The following is a 24674-nucleotide window of genomic DNA, read 5'->3' as shown; positions in this document are numbered from 1 at the left end:
AAATAACAACGTAATGGATCTCATTTGTCTGACTTACTGATATTATCTCTCTAAAGTAAATTTTTGAACATTACAAGTTAATGTTTGCAGTAAGCATTTTGTAATTTATACGCGTTTCCAGATTGTTTTCAAATACCAATCTAATCATCACAATCGTATTCCATTTCAATGCATTAATAAAATTTCAAAATGTTTTTATAAAGCACACATAGTATATACTTGAAATTGTTCTGCGATAAATAAACTGCGAATTTCTATGCAAATTTATATTTTTGAAAATATAGTTAAAAAAGTAGAACCTCGGTAGAAAATTGTTTCACCTATCAAATATTATAACGTAGAAAGCATTATACTTCACATAGTTTATATGAGCTTTGAAAATTTCAATCCCTTCTCGAAAATATCAAATGCAAATGATCATGGGATCTATGTTACATCAATATTCCAACGTTACGCAATTGGAACATTTTTTTTGCCGCTCTAATCACGAATTCCATGCCGTGCGACGAAGGGAATGGAAAAAAGACTATCTACGAAAGGACGGCTGCACTTCATGGGCGAAACAAAGCCAGCATGTGTGATGATATAAGTTTTACGTTATCTGCAACGCGGCGGAATTTAGTGACCGGGATGTGGGATTTTTGAACGTAATTCGTGCTTAGCGCGAACAGACAAACGAACCGACAAATACAGGACGAGTGTATACACCGTGGCAAACTAGTTGGGTGCGCATGGAACATACGGCTGCACGGGAGGGTGTGTGGAAACGCGTAACGACGCCGCTGCATAATCGTATCTACACGTAGATATTGTTAGCACAACGCACGCAGCGGTACACAATGTGACACCCGTGAGTATAAATCATAGAGGTTGAAGGGTGAGAAAGGGAGCACGATGGTGTGTTTGTTATGATAGAAACTGGCGGCGTTGTGGGCGAATGCGAAACAGGAGTCTGAACGAGAATTGGATGATTTGTCAGTATAATGTGATTGTGGAAATACGTCGAAAATCGCTATGACTAATTACGGAGAATACATGTTCTTTCATATTCGTTCTTCTCTTTGCTTACGACGTCTTTTATATCATAAATTAAGAGGAAATAGATGCAGTATTTTCGTGGTATTTTTTCTCATACCTTTTTTACATTGAGTTTCGTGTGGTTTTTACCTCACTTTTTTATTCTATTTTATTGCAGATGAAAATTTCAGACTCGATTCAACGCGAAATTTTGTTAACATTTTAGTATTCTTATTTCTTGGGTACGTATTGATCCAAAAGTCTTCTTTTTTCTGCTAGAGGTGATTCAGTGGAATTCAGTATCTTTTTGCATGGTTTCATTATCTTATTTCATTTCGAATTTTATTTTATGAATTACATTTTTTGCGAGTTTCGAGAAACCGAGACTCTCAGAAAGAAAAATGTGGGAGAATTTCTGGCAATATTGAGTGTTTAAATTTTATCTGGTAGTATATAAAGTTAATAATTATTTTATGAATCCTGCTGGATGGTTTAATTTGTTATAAAATCATTTCTAACTTTTTGACCAACAAATTATATCCATAAAATAACAAGCATCCCAAAAGTTATTTAATATTATTTAATAATGGTCTACACCCTTCTACTGTTAATTAAATATCTACATAGCTTCCACGATATTAGCCTGTAAGTTAATTAAATATCAAACTATTTACAACTTCTTATCGGTAAATTTTAATCTGCCGAATATTAAATACTTTCAAACCAACCGCTATATTTCCAATTTTATATACTTTGAGATACGAACTCATATGAAATTCACAAATTTATAGTTATTTATAAACTAGCTTTCTCTAAATCACAAAGGAGTAACAAATGGCTGTATAATTAGGCAAACCTGCACGCTTTTCGTGACTTAATTCCCTCGTATTGTAGAGCACATTTGGAAGGATAAATCACAGGGGTGGCGAAGGAGCAAGGATATTATTGTGACAGTAGTCGGATGTCAGATAGTGGAAACGTAGGAAACGCGCACGAGCGAACTCGAACTTGCCCGTTAGGGAAAGGGTGTGGGTAACACACGTACACAGGTCATTCTACGTGAGTGTAAACGAAGCCAAGCTCGAGAGAAAGAACCGACAGAAAGGGGTGGGAAGAAGATTTATGCGATTGAATCGGTACACGGCTACAAATCAGTTATCGTCCAAATAACTCTTCCTCCTAGGTGGAAGTCTCTACTCTCCGAAGAAAAAGCACGACTTCTTGCGCTAGTTTTCAATGAAGACTTATAAAAAACAATCCTTGAAAACTGCTGACAGCTATTATTTTGACCTACATACTTAGCAAATAAAGTACTGCAAGATTTTTAAGAATATAGCACAAGTCAAAAAACATTCCTATTGACACGTGGACATTTGATTTATTCTGATAAATGCAAAAAATGGCACTGTGCCCTGATACAAAATTCAATTTAATTTATTTTCAATAAAAGAATTTACAGATTTAGCTTATCATTGTATGCTCATTTCTTTACGATTACGTCAATATAAAATCAAGGGAAAATTTAATTTAACAAAATGAGAATTAAATATCTTATTTTCTGCTTGACAGTACAAACATTTTCCTCGTAATTTTAATCCATAATAATATTCTTTCTGTTATTCGAGATCCTTGTCGAACGATATAATTCAGACGTTGTTTAATTAATAATACCCGCGGCAAACAATGGTGCTGGAAACCCAAGTGCTCGTACAACAGTCGTGTGACGAAGCATAATGTCGTTCATTAAATTCGATATCAGAGGAAAGTTGGAATTAATTATGCGTCAAACAATAACGAGGTATACCAGACTCCAACGTGGATTGACGCGACATCGAGTGGATCAATCGTCGTATTTATTTAAAGCGCTTGTAAAAATATAGGAAACGTTGGAAACGTTATGGTGAAACGTTTGATCTTCGTAACCTGATGTTATCATTGCGCCGTGAATAGTCGAGGAAATTTTGATTTGCCGAAAAGTCGATGTTGTAGCGGTTCCTGTTCAACGCAAAAGCTTAATGCTAGTACTTTGCTTTGGTGCTCCTCTGTGGAAGTTTGCTTTAGGAGTTAAGGGTAACGCTGCATATAGATGTATGCACTCGACGAAACTTGACTAGGCCGATTTCTCTAGCGCGAGTCCCCTCTTATTTGTGTTTCGAATTTCTTCGCGGTTTTTCCACCTGCTTCTCCCCTCTGTCTTTACTCTCGAGCCTTACTTTCCTACGAGAGCTTCCGGTTTCCTTCCTTCTTATTTTATTCCACGAATCCCCTTGAAATTTCCTTTCTCTTCCACGTCTCGCTGTTCTTTGTTTCTCGCTGACGATATCTGGGCTTTAAAACAACTCGTGTTTACCACTTTTGCTCTCTTTATATTGTTAGAGTGGGAAAAGTTGTTAAAACACCAAGAGAGCGAGAAAGAGAATTTTGCGCGTAAATTCACGGATGGGAACGTTACCCAGGCGATTAACTCGAAAGAAGAGTGTAATTCGAACGGTTAACGTATTTATTTAATTTATTCCCTGCTAGTATCATCCTAACTTCCATTCGTATGCTATGAGATACCTAGTATTGCTGTAGCCTGATAGCTTTCTCGGTCATTTGCACAGTGAATTAGCTGAAACACAAATTACCATCATAAAGGGGATCATACTGTATGGATATACATGTTTACATCTCATTTAGCATGATGCGAATCTCTGAATGAAATGACAATGTCGATACACGAACAAAGTTGCCGCATGCTATTAATTCTCTATAGAAATTATTATTCACGTTCGAAGTTGAAAGCTCGAGTAATTAACGAAGATAGAGAATGTCTTAAATTAAATTTCTAATCGTTCATTCTCTTATAAAGTAATTCAATTTTTCTTTCCGTTGCGATAATTTCTACATGAGTGACCGTGGTGATAGCAGACGTGAATTTTATCAAATGGCATGAATGAATAGCAAATTAATGGCTGGAAGTAATACATACAATTTTTTTATGGATTTAGCGAAGTAATTTAGATTATCCATTAATACTTTGTAATACCTCAGTAGAAATATTTACTAGACACATGTATTATTTAAGTATGACTACTTCCATTAATGTTAGAAGCCTTTTCATCAGCTTACACAGTCCTTCTTAATTTGATTCGTGATTAAAAAGACAAAAGATAAATTTACAAGGATTTCTAATTACAAATGTCAGTCTTACCATTGCATATTAATTTCTAGCAATGAATTAAAAATATTCCGCTATACATATTCAGGACAATTATAAATAGCCACATCGTTCAATTTATCGTTTCAGTTAATCGTGCAATTAAATAACATCTTGTCGATCAAAAATAAACGTATCCGCGTACTTCTGAGTGACAGTATCTATTTCAAACTGAAATTCTGTGAATCGAATCAGCAAATTACATCTCGAATCTTATATCCAAGTCATAGATATAATTCCTATCTACAAACTCAAATACATTTTTAATACTTGGAAGATATATTTGATCCAGTCTTCTTTGTATCGAAGAGCGCCGGCCGTTTAACCGCTAAATAAAGCAACCAGAACAGAACCAGAATAGCATCGAATCGTTTCACTAGCAGACTTTGATAATACGCATCACGAGAGAGAGAGAGAGAAAGAGGCAGAGAGAAAGAATAGAGATTCAGTCTATATGGTGTGCCCGCGATTCCAATTTAACCTTCGACCGTGACAATTTCGGGGATGGATGAACGCGATCGTAAATGGGGGAGGTGATGGGACCGGCACAGTTTCATCTTTGGCACAAACGAATTCGTTGGGTCGGCGGAAAGATTTGAAAGCGTCGATGCGGCTACGAATACTAAGGAATTAATACCATGCGACAAAATGGAGCAACATTGACATGAGATATGAGTTATTTCCGGCCCGTTGATGAGAAGCTTGCGTGGTCCTTTTTTATTTTATTTTTCCTTTCTCTTTCCAGCGTTGTCACCATTTACCGAGACACAATGGAGGCAACGGTTGCGTGTATTGTGTCCTTTATACATATATATATATATATTACTTCGTAGATACGTGGAAAATTTGCTGGTAAATTTGCCAACGGTGTAACACGAATTATATTTTATTCTGGCGGTGTACGCCGGTTGAAATTTAGTGACAAATCGAGAAATGAGATTAATGCCACAGAAGTAGCTATCGAAAACTATTTTCGAGTTGTTGCAAATTAAAATGTTCTTTATCGTACTAAATCCTCCAAAATCTTCGTCAATCATTCAATCTCATTTATTCCTAAAATTCAATGCGGAAGTATTAAATAAGCGACAGGAGGTTGGTTTGATTATTGACAATTTTCTAATGATTGATTAAACTTCAAATTGGATTATCAAATTACCTCCTATCAAAATATTCCGATTAATACGTTCCAGTTTCTAATTATACATTTCGAAAGCATCGATATACGCACATACACATGTATATTAAATCTTTCTTAGAACCGGTTGTTATGTTTCGTCAAAGGAACTTTGCCCATTAGAGCCTATCTTGGAGGAGTGTTTGAGAAGTTTCGGCTAGCACGAACCAGCTCGCAGATTGCACGATCTCTCGCAGACGGAAGTCGTTCAATTTATCGCCTGGCACAGGCACGATGGGCTAACAATGTTCTCGGACGACGTAACACCGGCAACGAGCGGGTATCTCGGAAACAACGTGTCGCGACCTCGTGTTATCTGAAACTCTCTTTGTACTTCAGATCGGAACAATACGGATGGATGGGCACAGAAGTAAGAAAGCAGCGAATAACGATGAATATTCGAGGATGTAAGATGGTGACGCGCCACTAGGGAATTTACGATTCAGGGATATAAACTGAAACGAGCTCCATTGTTCCGATGGTGTGTTTCCTTCGGCGCCAAATGCTATAACCCGATCGATCTGTGATATTCCGTCGTCCCATTGGAGCGAGAATGGTAAATGAATGTATTGTCGGACACGTGAGTTAATCGAAATACCAGAGAGAATTTTATTTCGACCCGTCCAATGAGTTTTCCTGAAAAAAATGGGGCGATTACATGTTTGTCTTTATGTCTGCTATAACACGCGTATATTAAATTTCGCACAATTTTCGATGTCTCGATATTTGAATTTAAATCTGATATTTTATTGTCATATGGAAATTGCGTTCACAGAGATAAATGGAGTTTCTCTGTCGAAATATTTCACGTACTCGTGCTAAATTGCGATACTGTCGATAAAATTAAGGACAAACGAGTTCAGTTTAGGCAGATTAGCATGAATCGTGATGGACAATGGAGGTCTGTGGTAAAGCTGTTTGACAACGATGCTTCGCAGCATTTATACCCGAACCACATCGAACTGCCAGAGACATTCTCCTTAGGAATGTTCAAACGAGAGATTCATTGTGTTCGCCACAATGGGCAACCACTCCTGCACCATTATATCGCATCCCTTCTACCTGGTAGGATCGGCACGTTTATTAAGGGCGTACAAGAAACGACGAACACTGTGCCTGACTGCTTTCGAAATAGACACAAAAGAGTTTAAGAATATCTCTAGCCTCCTGTATGAAGATCATTCTTTTCGACGATTGCATTTATTTATTAATGGGATATTAATGATGTTGCGTTAACGCTACATTTCATAATATTATATTTTGTAGTCAATTTATATTTATATCGAACTAGATTTTCTAGTACTGTGATTATGAAAGGAGATTCTGAGGAGTTGCTCGATATCTTTTCACCGCTATTTCCTCTTCTGTCTAAATCCTATGATTTTATGAAATTTAAAGAAACTAAGTTGTCTCCGATATACTATAATAAGCTGCATTTTTTAAAATCATAGCAAATTCTTTTACATTTTCAATTTATATGTTATAATATACAGTTGGCTTCTATCGAATTGATTGTCGCAGTTTAATTCGTTTATTATTAAATTTAAAGAATCGTATCTCTTAACAGAATCAAAAAGTTTGAGAACTGTTGGAAGAGAAGTTTGAAAAAATCTCTTATTTAAGCTAGAAGGAAACCGCATCATCGTGGATGAGAAAATTACTAATAGCGAATAGTAATACGAACTAGAAATACTAATTATAGTAATGGCGAGGAAGCTATGAATAAGTCAACAGCATAACCGTAGAACGATATAGAGATTATGCCGCAAATTGGTTGGTGTTTTATGAGCGTATCTTCGACGGAATTCTACTTGCTAAATAGGAAGGTTTCCTGTATCGAGATCGAAGGAAAATCCAAATGGAACGACGTGGTCGGTTGCCTAATCCGCCGATACATCAGAGTTACGCTGGCACCAATGGTGCCATTGCTTCAAATTCGTATCCAACCATTGTCGCGTAGGTGTGGAGGAACGAGGCTGTGTACATCGGGAACGGCCACATTCAGGGGGTTACGAAGTTCTAAGCAGCTTAAGCTCGGTTGGCTGTACGACAAGCTGAAGGAAAACATCGAGCTGCAAGCGTGAAAACTGATTCACTGCTGTTCCAAAGAAATTACGTGGCGAATTTTTCAGATAAATCTTTCTAATCTTGTTCGTTGCTATTGCAATCTTTGACTCACGACTTTGTATTATAATTATTATGAAATCGTAGAAGTTCTCTAAGTAAGGATTGGTTGTAAGATGGTTCGTGAAATAATTTAGTCTGTGAATTATGGGTGCATGTTCTAAATTATAATCCAATTTACATTACATTACATCACATTATATCAGATATTACGTGATATTTAGTCGTGCAATATTAAATCTAGACAGTTGTGTCAGGAATCGTGACGTGATATATAATATTATGCCAATTTATGACATGATCCGGATCATTGTACAAGGTAGAGTATAAAATTGAAATCACTTCGGTTACTCCGTAATGATTTCAGTGAAAAGAGCTTCAGACAAAAGTTGAATGGTTCCAAAGAAGGTATAATCTGATGTCATTACTTTTCTTTATAAGTGAACGTGAAATAATATAACGGTTGTCAAAAATTTTTGTCCGAAGCGAGGATTCCTTACGAACAAAGCGAACATTCTACAATGTTGTCAAAATACAATATTTTAAGGGGATAAAACTCCACAGCATATGTTTTAACTTACAAGACAATTCTACTAATTGTAAGTTGTTCTAGAAAAATACTTATTAACATGATTTAAGTAGAAAGTGTTTTAAAGTGAAATATTGTAAAGTTACTGTCTTTGTATACGAAGGTCAAATTGTTTCTTTAATGGAATCGTATATTTTTTAGTACGTAAATCAACTAATCGAAGCAGTTCCAATTACTTGCATTATCCCATACAAATAATTCTCGTAACTATACCAATGCGTCTGCAGGATTATAATATCGTTTATATCCGAGGAAATTCCAAGTAGCATACTACGAAGGAATTTAATCTCTTCATTCAGATTACAACCGAAGGCCGAAGAATACACGTTCCTCGTCTGCGTGATCCATTATTACTACTACTTATTCACGTGCACGTACATCCGCTGCTCTACGCGAAGTGAATACACCTTTTTACCGGCGTAGGAACAATAAACGCGAACCTTTGAGCGAGAACGTGTCGACTGGTGCCATTGAGAGAGTACCGGGTATCTTCCTTTTTTTTTTTTTTAAATGCAACCTCTCCATCTCGTCTAATTAGAATTCATCGGTAAATCGATGCCTCGTTTCAGAGCGGACTGACCTGATTTTCTAGTTCCACGTAATACGAAACACTCACTCTGTGAGTGATCCAACGCGAAGTAAATTCGTTACTCTTATGTTGGGATACTGTTGTGGTCGAGCCACGTGGAAAGCTGGAAGTGTTGGGAAATTTTCTGGAACGAAGTGTTCGGCCCGTAACACGGACTAAACTTTCTTGTCAGAACCAATTATCTGTGCACTTAAGCGTACTGTGGGCTTTCCACCGAGAGCTTTCGCGGCGTAAACTCGTAATACCAGCGATTTAAGCTGCGCCAGAATACCCAGACCGTGTCTCGATTCTACGTACTAATGTTTCAGAATAGAATATGCTGCATACCGCGCGTACGAACGATAGTAATCGCTAGCTTCCGCCGTGGTTCGTACGGTGAATCGTTCTTAATAAATCTCTAGATGGAAACGTTATACTCTGACATGTATCATACGCTGGATTACTGCTATTATTGAAGTGGACAGTTGGATTTTATGGGTGTTCAAAGGTTTGGAATTTTACGAGTTGATTTATGGCTGGATAAAGATTTTGATTTATTAATTTCGATTCCAATTCTTTTTGAAATAGATTTGCCTTCCTGTAATGAATATAATAGTATCATAACACGAATTATAAAACAAACTGAATGTGATTTCTAACAGAAAATATGTTGCAACAATTTTCGATGCGAATTTCGGTTCCAATTCTTTTTGAAATAGATTTGCCTTTCTGTAATGAATATAATAGTATCATGACACGAACTATAAAGCAAACTGAAAGTGATTTCTAACGTAAAATATGTTGCAACAATTTTCGGTGCGATGTCAGAGTGATTATAATAATCCAGCAGTCGTTCTAAATGTATCTATAGGAGGTATCGTTTTATTAATTTCGAGAGACATAATTAATACATACATTAATTGCCATGCTGCTTAATTGCCAGCATTAATCAATTACTTCAATTTTTATAAATCATTAAAGTACCGAACAAATTGATTAAATTTTGAATACAGTAAAGTAACCAGATAATAAATAAATCGTAACATCTTTATTGCAATTTTTACACAGTGTATAGATTTTTATTACAAAAATTAAATATTATAATGCAACGTACGATGTAACAGTAAAATGCTGTCTCGGTTTCAACAGCAGTCTCGATAAAACGATTAAAAGAATTCTCCAGACGAAGGTACGAATAAGAGAGCGCGAATTTCCGATAAAAGATTCGAAGCAGCCACTGTTCTCGAAGGTTATCCACCCCTCAGGATGCATCAAGCCCATTACATCTAGGCGTTGGGCCTCGTAGAAGACCCTTCAGTCAGCCTCGAAGCACGTCACTTCGGGGAAAACGAAACCACTCTCGAGACGCTCGAGGGCAGCCACGAGGGGACCTGCCGAGAGAGCTCGCTCGAAGGAAAAGGAAAAACGGGGAGAGAATACTTGGAACGTGAAACAAAAAAGATAAAACGATACACACAGACATTGTGTAAAGCCCCTACGTGACGACGTCAGCGTCATTGTTTCATTTTAACCGAATAAGAGGAAAAGAAGGGGCGAAGAAAAGTTTCTCTTTCGGTAGCTTGCTTGGGATGACAAACAGTCGAGGAAACAAAGTCGAAGACAAACGAGCATGACGTTTTCGTATTAGCTGTGTGCTGCAGTTGGTGTCGAGGTGTGTGGTTAATTAAGTCAACTGAAAACAGGGAAAAGGTTGGATAGGGAAAAAGAAAGAGAGAAAGAAATAAAAGAACCAGTGGAATGAATATGATTGCGGGGGTGTCGCGAGGTCTCGCGGTTATTGCCTCGGCCTGGAAAACTTGCTCGAGTTTATCCCTGTCTAGGAAGAAAAGTCTCCGAGGTTTTATCGTACCCGCCGCTTTGATTTATCCAGGCTGAATTGGCCGCCGCGCTGCTCCATTGTACGAAGAGATCGTATCTCGCGGAATTACAGCAGTCGCGGTGTTTATTTGAAAAAATAATACCCTCCGTGTTTCCTTGCCCCTTTATATCTCGCGGCGAAGATGGTAGAACATTAACTCGTCGTTTGAAAACAAGTATCTCCTTTTTCTCCATATAACTTTCCAGGTAGATGAAATGAATTAATTCAGCTTTATACGAGCGTCGTTCAGTAAGTACTACCCGTTGAGATATACAAAAGTTGAAGAATCGTTGGAATGTACTTATAGAAAGTTACCTAGTTTCATTCGTGTATTGACATGAGTTATGCAAAATTTTAAATATTTAATATTGTCGTTGTATCACACGTTTAAAATGACGATGCGAATTGAAAATCAATGATATTTCTGAAAATACTTCAATATCTTTCTTCCCTCTTATGACAATATCATAAATGGACGATTCGATAGATTATAGAAATTTATAGTTGAATATCAAATAGGTAATTAGATAATTTTGGGAGTCAATAATAAGTCAAAGGGGAGGATAATTGTGTCGCAACGATACAAAAAATTCACATACTTCATATAAATCTAAGCACTCGCAATTTTTTTGAACGAGATAGCACACTAGAAAACGTGTACACGCGTTTGAAAAACTGGATCCATTGAAAGGTATCTATGTTTTATCGAGTGTAACAAATGGAAACGAGTTTTCATCAGGATGGTGAACTCATTGGGCTATTGAGGCTAAGCCACTTGACGCGGAATGAACACGTGAAAACAGTGTTAATGCACATCCATTTCGCGTTATTGTCAGTGAGCGAAGTTCGCCAGCGAGACTCGGAGTCAGCAGACTCATAATGCAGTTTAATTGCATCGGGCATTTCGCGTGTACAGCGCGTTATCTAATGTTCCGTTCCCCGACCTACGAAGAGTATAAATGTCGCTGAGAAGCAGTTTCAGCCACACATAAATAATACAGAGCCATTACGTGGCCCAACACGAAATGGTAATTGGGTCTCGTGCTGATGCGTTCGATGCGATATAATCGATCGATTTATCCAAAATCATTTAAATTCAAAGCACACGAATAAATTATACATAATTCAAAGAAAGTCTACTCTATCGCATGATAAATCGTTACAATTACGACAATGAAATTGATGTATTAGTTAATTTCCGTATTCGTAATAAAACCTTCAGAATTTGTAGCTTTTATTAAATAATTGTCTAATAAAACCTTCAAAATTTAAGCTCGGACTTAAATACTAAGAGCTCTAGGTTTATGAATCCAAGTGTCTGAACGTTCACATGCGTCTCTGTTGTCGAAAAGACTCTGATAAGATATTCCTATATGTTATAACAAATTACTAGTTAATACTATCCGTATCTGCTGCGTGTTAATTTCTATTAGTTATTTAACAGCGTATTTATATCCTAAATTGTTTTACACGTCTATGAAATTGACCATTTTATGCGTACTCTAACAGTTTCCTCTGTGTTAAGTAGAAAATACTCTGCCACGATAAACGAAGTTTTATGTCCTAGACAAGAGCCTGAAACCTCTAAAAGCGCAAGAACGACAGTCAGCGAAACTTAATCTTGTTAATATTCATAAGCACTGATTTATATTGAAATCTTCGAAGTGTCGTGTCTTAATCGGACTCTAGGGAAAGCTTTTAAATAAGCTTTTAAATAAGCTCTTTATGAAATTATTTATTGCCTTACTTTGCCTCATTTTCGAGTTAGGAATCTCTCTTCGCTTGAACTGTGAATCACGATAGGAGAAAATTGATCGACGACGTTTCAGAAACACAGTTAACACGTTTGCCATGTTAATCACAATAACAGTGTAGCAGAATGGAGCAATCTGTTCTATAAATTATGACCGAGGTCTTACGCGAAGGATATACGAAGTTTACAGCATCCCTTCATCGTAAGGACGCCACTAAAGGGTAGCAACTAAGCATGATGTCCTGACATAAGGGATCTGTTACATAATACAATACACAGTGTTCATAAAATTCAGATCCACCGGTTTCAATGTTTCCATCCTTTTCTGTCGTAGTTTAATCACCGATAAAGATACAATAATTTGCCAAACGATCTATGATTTTCATTTCCATGTTTCGTTCGAGTGAGTTGAAGTTTAATTAGGCTGAAAGTTTCAAAGGGACTGGAAGTAGTATTCATTTTTAAACCTACCGTTGATTGATGTTAATTAAATCGAAGCAAACCCGTTAAAACATTCATCCACGTAATGAATATACGCCGGTTGACGAAGGGTTCGTTTAATTAATCACGTTCCACGTGATTAGTCATTTATTGTATACGATCGAAATTCGAGAGACTAAACGTATTTCGATACTAGGTTGTGTTATAGGGGAACTGATATTTATGAAACAGAGTACTAATAGTCAGAAAACGTAGCCATCCAGCTCAGAAAACAGGAAATTCCCGCTGTCTGTGATAAATTATTCGGCAACGTGCGCCAGGCTATAATACTTGCCAGTTCCTTTATGGAATCACCAACTGAAAGAAGATTAAAGACGGCGTGAAACGTCGTTATCGTAGACTTCCTTAAGTTAGTTCTTCATAAATAGATTTCCGACGCGGCGTTCTGAAATCTTCCTCAGTTTATCGAAGTCTGCTCAGAATCGTTTACCCTCTTAACATATTACAGCTATTTTACTACTATATTCAGTCACACAGTTATTTTATTGCATTAAGTATTACCAAGTTACTTATGGTCTGTTAATATTTAAAGATCATTGTCATATTAGGTACTTGTTTTTAGAGAAATACTTATAATTCTTTTTTATTCGTAATCTTAAAAGATTGCCATACTTGTTCTTATTAAGCAACTGTGATAATGAAGCGTCAAGTTGTAATTTTTAAAAAATTAAAACCCCATATGAAAGAGAAAATATTATATATATATCATTTTAAAGCTGAATATCTTCTCTTTCATGTAGGGTTTGAATTTTTTGTTGTAAGAATTTTCTAAGTATTTTTATTTTTGTAAATGTAGTACTTTAATTTATATTAGTAAATGCAGTAATATATATATATACATATTACTACAACGAAATTGTATATTTCATATATTGTAACCTGACATTTATTGTAACATTAACCGATTCTAATCAGAATGTGTGCCACTAATCTGGACATATAATTTTCCCCTTAAGAGTGCTAATCTTCTATGTAAACTTTAATACGGGACCTTTTTATCAACCGCTGTTTCGTTTCCGTGAAATTTCATTTGCATTCGGATATCCGAAGGTCGTTCCGCAAACTTACGCAAGCCACGAAAATTACCCGGTCGTCCGGCACACCGAAATAGCGAATGGTGGTCACAGCAAAAGAGTCGGATGTGGGAGGGTAGGATTGAAAGAGAAAGCAACAGAGCAGAGAAAAATGTTAAGGGCGCAACGCCTGGAAAAGGTTATGAGATCGTTCCACTGTACTGTCTGCTTTATATTCTCGTCTGCATTCCTGGTTATGAAGTCGTTTTTTTCCCGTGGAAAACGTCTTCCAGATGTGTACGTAGCTGAGGAGCATGCAGATAGACGCGCAACGGTAGCTTCGTAAGCGGTAGCGGGAAAAGACACGCAGGAGACTGAAAACCAGAAGAACAAATCGAGTACTCGAAGAGAAACGGAAAGATAGAAGTCGAAAATATATATACAAATATAACACAGTGTACGGGGATGAGCAAAGATAGAGAGAAGAATAGCTGGAGATATAGTGGTTGATAAAAATAGGAAAACGCGGTAAAGGAAAGAATTGCATTGGAAAGGCAATTCGCGTACAACCGCGAGTTCCTCCTTACCGCATACGTCTCTTGTAATCAGATCTTTCAACTGGGGAAATGAAGAATGAAAAATGAGAGAAATGGTTATGAATAAGGAAGGTTCATTCGACTCGAACAAAAGGTTCCCTTTGAATCTGATTTCACATGATTTTCAAGTAAATGAGAAGATGATATAATACTTCCCATGAAAGTTATTCGATTATCTTGAAAGTTGATTATTCGGCGAAATAGAGCCGCGATTGATCTGATAACGGAGAATTACGTGCATGGAATTATAGAGGGACAGAAACGAATGCATGATACGACCATGAGTCTGGATATTGCGTGTTCGTTGTACCCTGGGAGTGATAACGGAGATAGTGTCACTCGTCTAGCTAATTACTAGTCACCAACTATATGACTCCTGGGAGTTGGCTCGCGAGTGTAGGATGTAGGTGTATGTAGGGAACTGGGCTGGACGGTGCACTAAAGCTGGGATCTTGATCCTTACATAATACACGAATAAAGGTTCATATGTGCGGATCGCTTGTCTTCGTCACGATGTTCCTATGCTTCCGTGGATCACCTTGACACTTGTTTCGAGAAACCCTTTAGAAATTGAGTGTATTATCATTATGATATGCTGCGATGTTCCATTTATTGTAGTAATATATATTTATATTGTTATAATTGTAATAACGTAATTTTCATTTAACACTGTTATTTTGAGAAAAGTAAGATCGGTCGGAGTAGAAAAAATAGAGTGCATAGCGTTCGAAGTTCACATAGAAACTACAGATAACCCGAAAACCGCAGACCAATAACTTCAATATAGTAGGCACATGAAAGTATCATCGCTTGCGTGATATCGGAAATAACGGCAACCTCGTTCGCGCCCGGAGAAGCGTTTTTCAGCGTTATTTCACTCGACTCTCTTTCACCATCCCCTTCGCTATTCCTCTTCCATGGATGGAAATTATCAAATGGACCAGGGAACGAGTCTCTCCAATCACCATAATTAGAATACATATGGGAAAAGAAAACGAACGTTTGGACCTTCAAACATCTACACTAAAAACACTTTTAATTAAATTTATTTCCAAAGGAATTCGATACATTTCGAAGCATCAATTTCATTAACAATACGAATTATCAAATCCTTTATTTAATCAGAAAATACAGATACAGAAAATCAGATTTGTACTTAAATTTAAATTACAACAACAATCAACAATGGAATCCAGAAACGTCGAACGATATTAATTAGGAGCGATTGATTTCAAGGAATTTCTGTGCGAAGCCGCAATACTTTTCGGTTCGATCGGGGTGAAAGGTTCTCTCGTTTTCCACCTCTCCGCGTGATATTGGCGATCGGTGAAGTGGTGTGGTTACACGCTAGCCGAACACGGACACACAACTTTTCCATGTGCTCCTGCACAGTTTTCACGCTTCGCTGACCGCAATTTTTCTTCTCTTGGTTTGCTGGGTGACACTATTTCAACGATTGGTTACACCAGCACGCGGGTTGGACAGTTCACAGCAAGGAAACTCTACTAGTAGCTGCGAAACTTTCGCCGAAGAGAAGATGACGATTGATTTCTGGCTGAAAACGGCTTCCAGACACCAATTATCAGATCCCTGATGCCGCTGGTATGACCATGACTGGCCAACCGGTGACCACTCGAGCAATAACCGAAACTCCTATCAGGATTTTCTCGATGTTCTCTCGCGTGTTTCCATCGCGAATTTCCATCGTGAATTAGCGGGTATGCAGATAGCTGCGCCATTATCTGGCGAGAACAGCACCTGGAGCCCGTCTTTTCGAGCTGCTCGACGAGCAAAGAGCTAAGTAACGGAGAACCTACGATAACGAAACGAAATTGTTCCATTAATTATTCTCCCGAGGATTTTCGACTAAATTCATTTCGTTGTCAGCTTTCGAGCCTCGAGCAAGTCTATTGTGTATCCCCTTCGTTTGTTGTAACGTTGAGGATTTCGAATTTTGCTAAATGCTTTTGCTAATGATTAAAGTTTTTAGAAGGACGAAGGGGATTCAGGTGAATAGTAAAGAGGATAAAGAAACGGACAAAAGCACAGTCGAACGAAGTGATGGAGCGGAAATTAAGAAAGGGCTGAGCATTCCCTATCCTGTAACCAGTCGACTAACGGGAACCGGGAAACGAACGTTAAGAGATAAAAGTAACGGAATTTACGAGCAATCTCGTTTTCGGAACAGTATTTATGGATACTTACTCTACGCGTTCTTCCTCGTTTCGATGGAATATTAGTCAGGTTAATACCTTTCGTAGGAGATTTTCAAAGATTTTTGGAATATCATGTTGTTAGATTATAGTTTTCGTTGTTCAAATTTTCTAAACTTTTTTTTATCATAAATACTTTTATTTTCGTAAATGTACCATTTTATGTCATTTCCAAGCTGGCGGTTTCCTCTTTCATAACCGAGTTTCTTTTTTAACATTTACATATAAATAACGCTGTTCAAAATCCATTTATGAATGTTTAAAAGTTCGATATTTCGCATATTACAATGTAATATATCGAACATGAAAAAATTTCTCAAAAGTGGGATGCTAAAAACCAATAATAAAAGGTTACAATTTGGAATACGAAATTTAATATTTGCAACAATTTATCGAGTCAAGCGACAAAGAGGAATATTAAATTTTAAAGAACACAGAAAATCGAACGAGAGGAGGGGGGAACTATCGAAATAAATATCATATCTCGGTGGCAATTCCGTTTCCCGGTAAACATTTCGAATCGTTTGATTGATTAAAACGGTTGCGTATTAAACGAATTAAAACGATAAAACATGCTTTAACGGAACACGGCGGAAAGATAAAAGTTATGGGACACGGGAATTTTACGATTTCAGTTTGTAGCCGACATTTTACATAAGCCGCGCACACTCGTATCTCCTATTTGCTCTTGCGTGGTTTGCGGTGCATACATCTCGCCACATGCGCCCGCACCAATAGGTACACATGCACACAGCCACCAGCCTCATATTATGCAGCCCCGGGATAGCATTATGCATTTGTCGCATGTGTGCTTTGTTCTAAACTCATGATAGAATCTTTAATTGACCGAGAGGAAAGATTAAACAATGTTAAAAAATTTAGAAATTAATACAGTGACTTACGGAAGTATTTGAATTCTCATCATAGAAATATTTTATAATGTCAGCATCTTTGATCGAATTAAGAAGGGTGCTAAACACGATGGATAGCGTTAAAAATTTATAAATTTATACAGTGACTCAAGATAGTATTCGAGCACTTACCAGAGAAAATTTTATTAACGCTGTAATGAGACATGCATAACTATGGACGTGGTTATATTGGTAAGTTATGAGATATTTGCTGCAGGCTAAAAAATAAGCCAAGAGAAGATATTTGAAACTTAACAGTAGAATAAGCATAGGAAATGGTTGTCTGGGAATAGGATGGATATAGATATTCGAGGTTTGGGAATGAAGCAATCTAGGAACCGAATAAACCTGGATTCTTGGGATCAAGGGATCGAAAAGTATTCGCCTGAGATTCGGTATCAGTGAATATAAAAACTCTCGTCTTGCTTTAAAACAATTACTTTATCTTTATTTTTTGAAATTGCATATCGGTTCGACATCGCAGCTATTGATTGTCATACTTTGTTAAAAACAATATTACATTATAGTAGCATTATAATTGGAGTCACGTTGCACAACCGTAATGGATAATAGGGAAGCAATGGCCGGAGATATGGAATAAATCCCTTAACCATATTGTTCTGCTATGTTTCAGATTCGTAGAACGTTAGGTATCAGAACGATGTGAGAGGAATATATGGGTGAACACCAAACGGGCAAGGAAGATTCGACGAAATCACGAACACGTGGCGGGACGTGAAGCGGGGTGAGCTTTCTTATAAATTTTATATAAATAATTTTTTGAAAATGTAGTTCATTGACTTTTATTTTAATAAAAAATTACTCTGTTTCATTATAATTCTCCTTCGTTCCCCACATAATTTACTCACATAATGATTGATTACATAATTAGACGAATAGACGTCTGATAGAAAAATTGTATCGCTCCTCGAGGAAGAAAAATGAAAATCAAACATGGTAATTGTCTTCTTGGTTAATCTTTGAGAGCTTAAAAGATATAAAATGTAACATTCACATTCTGCCAACGTACATCTTAGACAGTACATTGGGCAGCTTCGTGGCATGTCCGCGAAAAAAAATTGGATTCTGAAACGAAAGTTGGCCGGCGGCTCAGTTGTGGAAGCTCGAGAAACTGGAGATAAACGACCTGGTATTCGGATAAATAAAATTCCCCCTGCTATTTCGCCGAGGCTGGAATTTTCTCGTTCGAGCTGACCGCATGCGTGTATCGTTGAATTTCGGCTCACGTATCTTAACAAAGTAACCCTGTGGATTCTGGATGAAGAATAGAAACCATAGCAACCGAAAAAAAACGTTTGACGAATAATTGTTCCCGAAAGATCAAACTGTTGCAAGAACCAAAAGAAATAGGACCAATATTCGACCGTCTATATATAAAAGGACGAAAAAAAACAAAGGAAAACAAGATAGAGTTGCCCCGATTATTCGTGAAATTCGTTACGTTTGGAACGACGGAAACGGTCGCGTGGTATGTGGAATCTGTTTGTTGTGCAGAATGTGAATAATTTGTACAGTGAGTTGTATCCTGGGATTCCTGGCTAACCGATGCGTCCTGCCTCACATTCGAATCTACCAGGCAATAAATTTTCAAAATAATTCGATACCTCTTTCTTTTTCTTCGACCAAATTCCCTGGAATTGAAGGGCGGATAGGAAATCTGAAACAAATATTAAGCAATGGTAAAACAAATCTTCTTTGTCAGAGAAACGAGAGATACGACTAAACAGAGAGGAAAACGAAGATCGACAGAGCCGAGGAAAGGGGAAGAAAGTTCGAAAATGATCGGTGGAAGGAAAGCATTTTTCTCCCCCTTGTGATTCAATTTTGTCGGGTTCCAGACACAGGAAAGGGGGAAACCGTGCGGCGCGACAATGCACGCGAGCTGAAATACAATTCGGAATTCTTTCGTGAGTCAGCCGGTGAAAGGCGCAATTTTATCTGGAATTGTGGCTCGTGAATTTGCTTTCAAAGTATCCGCAAACTCGTCGACAGAGAGGCGACAGAGCGAACGATCGTGCAAGATTAGAGCTGCCGTGGCTCGGAAAAAGCGGTCTCTTCGATCTGGTCGGCACAAAAGGATCCAGAGACGAAGAGAAAGAGAAAGGGAGAGGCTGGGGAAGGAAGGAATCAAGAAGGAAGGAGGAAGAAGATGGTAAGGACTATTGGAAAATAGGAAGAGACAAAGAGGATGATTCGGTAGCTGCCGCCACCGCCACCGATTTTCAATGCTTGAAGCTCCTTGCCTTTCGACAATCGTCAAAGGATGAAAATTGAACCGCAGGAAACTGTACTATACACCGAGATTGTGAAAAGTTCCGGCCGCACCGTTCGTAGAGTTTTTCCGCCATGAAAGGGAAGAATTTTCGTGGGAGAAAATCGGAGGAATGAAAGAGCCGATATTGATTTTCGAAAAAATTGTCAACGTTGAAATGACATTCTAAACCGTGGAAAATAAGTGGAGTTCAGTGGAACAGGTATTGAATTAAATTTAAACCTTAGAATCTGACTTTATCTAATTTATCATTGAATGCTTATAAAACAACGTAATGTGAATGTCTTGTTTCGGTTTAATGAACTGAACGATTCTAGGATATACTTTTAAAAGATTCTGTTCATAGTATAATGCCAATACAAATGATCGAAAGTACGATGAGGAAGGTTTTCGTTCTCTGATAGGTGATTGACGTAATAAAAACTACTTTAGGGTATCCTGAGTAACTTTCTTCTTCAGGAAGAATAATCAATTTCATAAATTCTAATTCGACCAACCAGAACATTCACAAGCGCGGCTATACAATTTTCATCTAGAACTACGAGAGATTTTCAGCGATTGAACGAAAGATGCGAAAAGGAACGAATCCTGACACGGCTAGTAGGCACCTGATGTTTTAGACGCAACCTCAAAATTAATCATGCAAAGCGTTCCTTGAACGTCCGTGTCACGAACCGACGCAACGGCACTGTTAATACTTTCTTCCTGGCTTGCGACCAAGCACAAAGGCTAAACATTATTATCCGGCTCGTATAACCCTTCCAATACCAGTGTTTGCATCCTATTTGTACATACGATCGTAAGCATAGCGCAGTGTCAAGGTGTGTGCCATGAGACACATGTGTTATTACATAGAACGGAGCATTCCTCGCGGCGCTGTGGTTATGAAAATTTAATTAAAACGTGTCTCGACCATACACGCGAGTCTTGCACGAATAACGTGTGTTGCCGACGAGATCTCGCGGTGATGAGTGTTCTTCTTTTGCCTTGGCCCAATGGTAAATTGCGGGGAAAAGAATTATGCGAATGTCGGAGAACATTTTGTGAATGAGAAGACAGTTTTGGCTGGACTGTACCCATGTCTCTTTTATTTTCACTGTAGCGGGAACATTTTTTAGAGAAAATGACGCATAATTATTTAGAGTATACGTCTGCTGGGAAAGTTTTACACGAAGATGCTTCAGTAGAAATTTTATTTTAAATGTTTTATATCGTGCGCAGAATACGAAGGAATTGAACGTTAAGTAAAATAGTACGTATTAGGTCAGTCACCCTATTCTTCGTATGATTATTCCCGTAGAGAGGAAACGGATATTATCAAAAGCCGTTTATTCAGAGAAAGTGAATACTAAGAGATTTTTTCTTGAGAATGCCTAAAACAATATGAATTTCATTTTGAATGTTTAATATTAATATACAAAGTATGAAATAATTCGATATTGAATAGAATAGGACGATGGGTCAGACAGCGTGTTGTACTAATTAGTTTGGCAAGGGGGAACTACTTAACAAAAGCTATTTATTGAAAATGTTTGTTGGAATATTTTTACACAAGAATACTTCAAACACTTCGCATTTCATTTCAGATGTTTGATATTCTGCGCAGAATACGAAGCTATTGAACGTTAAGTAGAATATGACGATATTGGATCAGACATCGCGTTCTACTTATTGTTAGTCTAGTAAAGAGGAGCTGGATGTTATCAGGAATTGTTAATCTCCTGAAATGTCAATAGTTTCTGTATGTTGGAGTTTCTCAAGGCGTTTCTATAATAGTACCTATAATAGGAGAATTTATTCATCACCCATAAATCATACTCGAGCTTATGTAATTAAATATTTAAATAATATAAGTGTTATATTATTATATTATATAAATATTATAAATATAAAATACGTAAATATTAAAACATCTAAATTAATAAAATAATTAATTACTTTGTATTCCTGATGGGTTATTTTGAAAAATGAATTACCATTGACGTAAATATTTTATATTTAGAAATATACTCGTAATTCACTGGCATTTAAGATAAGGTGACGAGGTGCAGCCAGGAAAAGACGTAATTTATTAACTCGAGTCAAATTCAGTTGTCATAATTTCGCTGAGAATCGCGTCATTAATTGTGAAAATATCGATAGAACAAAGACGTTGAACTTGATTAAACGTTAATTTCTACATAATTAACGGATCTGTTCTCCGTGTAAAAATAAATACAATTTATTCTTTAATAATCAAATGTAAATTGAGTCTAGAATACATGCAAAAAAACTCATCGAATATTTATATTAATGTAATCTTTATTTCGAATGTCTGTTATTTCTGACAATGTTTTCATTCTGTTTCAGCGTTGAGCCTGCTATGTGTAAAGAAATTCTCCGGCAGCGGCACGATGCTGGAAGCACCGCCCGGAAGTCGGGAGGACCTCGTGGAGGCAGCACGAACACCATGCACACCCACAGGTTAGTCATCCCACGATTTACTGCGAACTTTAAATGAAAATTTACAACATTCTCAAACGTAACAATTCCCACGGGAACATCTCATAAATCAACTAAATAAATAACTATAACGAGGTAGTACCGCGTATGTGCCAGAATAGTAACGTGAGGTAAAATTTTCAGAAAGATAAAGGAGACGAATTATCATATCTAAACGTTCAGTTTCAATGCACAAACGGACTGGTTGAACGTTCCAGGATGAAATATCAAGCTTGTGTTTATCATAAAGTTTAAATGGACACTCGCGCGGGCATCTAGAAGTTTTGACTCAACCCGTAAATTCCACGGATAGATAATGGAAATGGTGAAAATAGTACGACACCGTTGGCATAGTTCCCCGGAGTTATTGCCCGGAGTACATTTCCATTCGTATCAATTCCGTGGATTACGGAGTTCGTAGTTTTCACATTGAGTCGGTAAATTTCAATCTTTACTAGGAGGGTGCATAGTAATTTCAACTTCGACTCGTTTCGCCGATCGTTAAAACGTACAGCTGTCGTTGGAAATGTTGGTTAGGACTGGGGAAAAATGTTCGGTGCGTGGTTAACCGCACCTAAAACGTACCGAATTGCGAGTGATTAACCCAGTTCCCGTACCGTAATTAAAGTTTAGGCCGCTTGTAAATCTGAATGCAAAAACAATATGCAGCTCCTGATACCCTGGCGGAAATACTCTCTCACTCCCGAAATATTTTTGCAGCGTTGTTTACTACCACCTACATTTCATCGCACGCATTTTCTCCTTCTCCTCCTGGCTTTTCGGGGTCATACGTTTACGTGAAAACGCGTTTCTTTCTTGGAACAATAAAAACTGGCGAGTACTCGTAAAGATGACACGCGATTTCATTTTTAAAAAATTTCCAGGAAATTAAGTTCCATCAAACTACTGGAGCAGGAGGAGGGGATCAGCTCACCGTGAAACAATTAATTATTCATGATACATTTCCTTTTCAATTCCTAACGAGCAATCTCGAAATGAGAAACAAACTGACCATTTGCTAAATGAAAACAGGGACGAAAGTAGGAAAACGAGACCTGGAATCTTCCGGTGAATAAGATTGACGAATCAATCGAGTTCAAACCGCGATTGTTCGACGTCCGAAAAGGAGACAGGATCTTCGTGAATAGCGTTCGGTTATTTCATGGGACAACAGGTGCCGATATTGCACGCGGACATTTTTAGAATTGCATTGTTACCTGTCCTTTTCATCATTCCCTGCGCTTTCATCTGTATTCTCTGTCTATTCACGACTGCCAGAAGCCGAATTACCCATAGAAATTGCGTCGATCATCGTGATCCAATCACTGGAAATCGTTCTATTATAGTTTCACGCTCCTCTTCGGCTTTACCCGTGCCCCATTTCCTTTGCTTGATAAAAGTCTGACAATAAAGCTGAATGAAGGAAGAACAGGGGTTTGGATCGATGATTCCCATACTTCCTGCTAGCATCATTATCGCCGCGGGCCTGCAACGTAACAGAGGGCCAATGGGTGGTTCTTTTTATCTGGATAGACCGTCGGGGTATCGTGATGATTGACGGTCTGACTTCGTGCTGTGTCAGCTGTGAGACAGATGCTTTTTATCGACTCACCGAACGGTCAGTTTTTGGTTCCCTGCGATCGCTGGTTAACTTTCTCGTTTAAATTTACTTGATTCATCGATAGAATGAAACAGACAGAATGAGACAATACGGCGATATAAATAAAGAAGAATGGAATAAAAGGGAACAGTCTGGATGGACTAGAAAAGCACCTACAGTTTTAAGAACATATTATTAGATTCAAGGACACTCGCGAAGGATCTAAAAATAAAGCAACCTTTCCCCAGTAATTTTAGAAGTTACAGGGGACTCGATGGAAGCGACGCGTTCGACACGTAACCAACTTTGGTCTCGCAGTAGAAAGGGACGGCGCTAGTCAGACAGGCCGAAGCCGTTCTTGCGCGAGGTTGTACCGTTATTTATAGCAAGAAACATCAATTTCGCGACACGTCGCTGAAAGTTTGATAAACCCTTGACGATTTATCAACGCGTTGAAAATGATTATTTTCGTCGTGGTACCGAAGAGAGTGTGGAAGCTACCATCCACGACGTTCGCTCTCTTGACACTTTTTCTCTGTCTCGCGTCGACGACCATTAATTATACGAACGTTGCGGTCCTCTCGTCACGTGGTAACCTGGTTCATAAATTGAAAGACGTATGCGAGAAGCCAAAAAACCGAACACGTCATGAAATCTTTTGATCGACTTTGGTCGAAGCTGTTTGAAAGCTAGCTATCTTAGACTTAGGGTATCGAGACGGTAATTGACACCACTTTCACGGCTAAACCGCTTTCCAATTTTC

The 24674-nt window shown here is 37.8% G+C and overlaps 1 protein-coding gene across 1 annotated transcript in view; it reads left to right on the top strand.

Annotated features, from left to right (window-relative positions):
• Window positions 1-24674, top strand: part of LOC100643339 — a 138808-nt gene that overhangs the window by 80335 nt on the left and 33799 nt on the right. Inside the window, exons 3-4 of the mRNA XM_012315328.3 lie at window positions 18172-18282; window positions 22180-22293. Coding sequence (XP_012170718.1) covers window positions 22224-22293 — 70 coding nt within the window. The 5' untranslated portion in view covers window positions 18172-18282; window positions 22180-22223. The remainder of the gene's footprint in view (window positions 1-18171; window positions 18283-22179; window positions 22294-24674) is intronic.

This window comes from Bombus terrestris, chromosome 13 (genome assembly GCF_910591885.1).
Source record: "Bombus terrestris chromosome 13, iyBomTerr1.2, whole genome shotgun sequence".
In the NCBI taxonomy this organism is placed as follows: domain Eukaryota; kingdom Metazoa; phylum Arthropoda; class Insecta; order Hymenoptera; family Apidae; genus Bombus; species Bombus terrestris.
The sequence above is the reverse complement of the archived record's forward strand: the minus strand, read 5'-3'. Positions and strand labels throughout refer to the sequence as shown.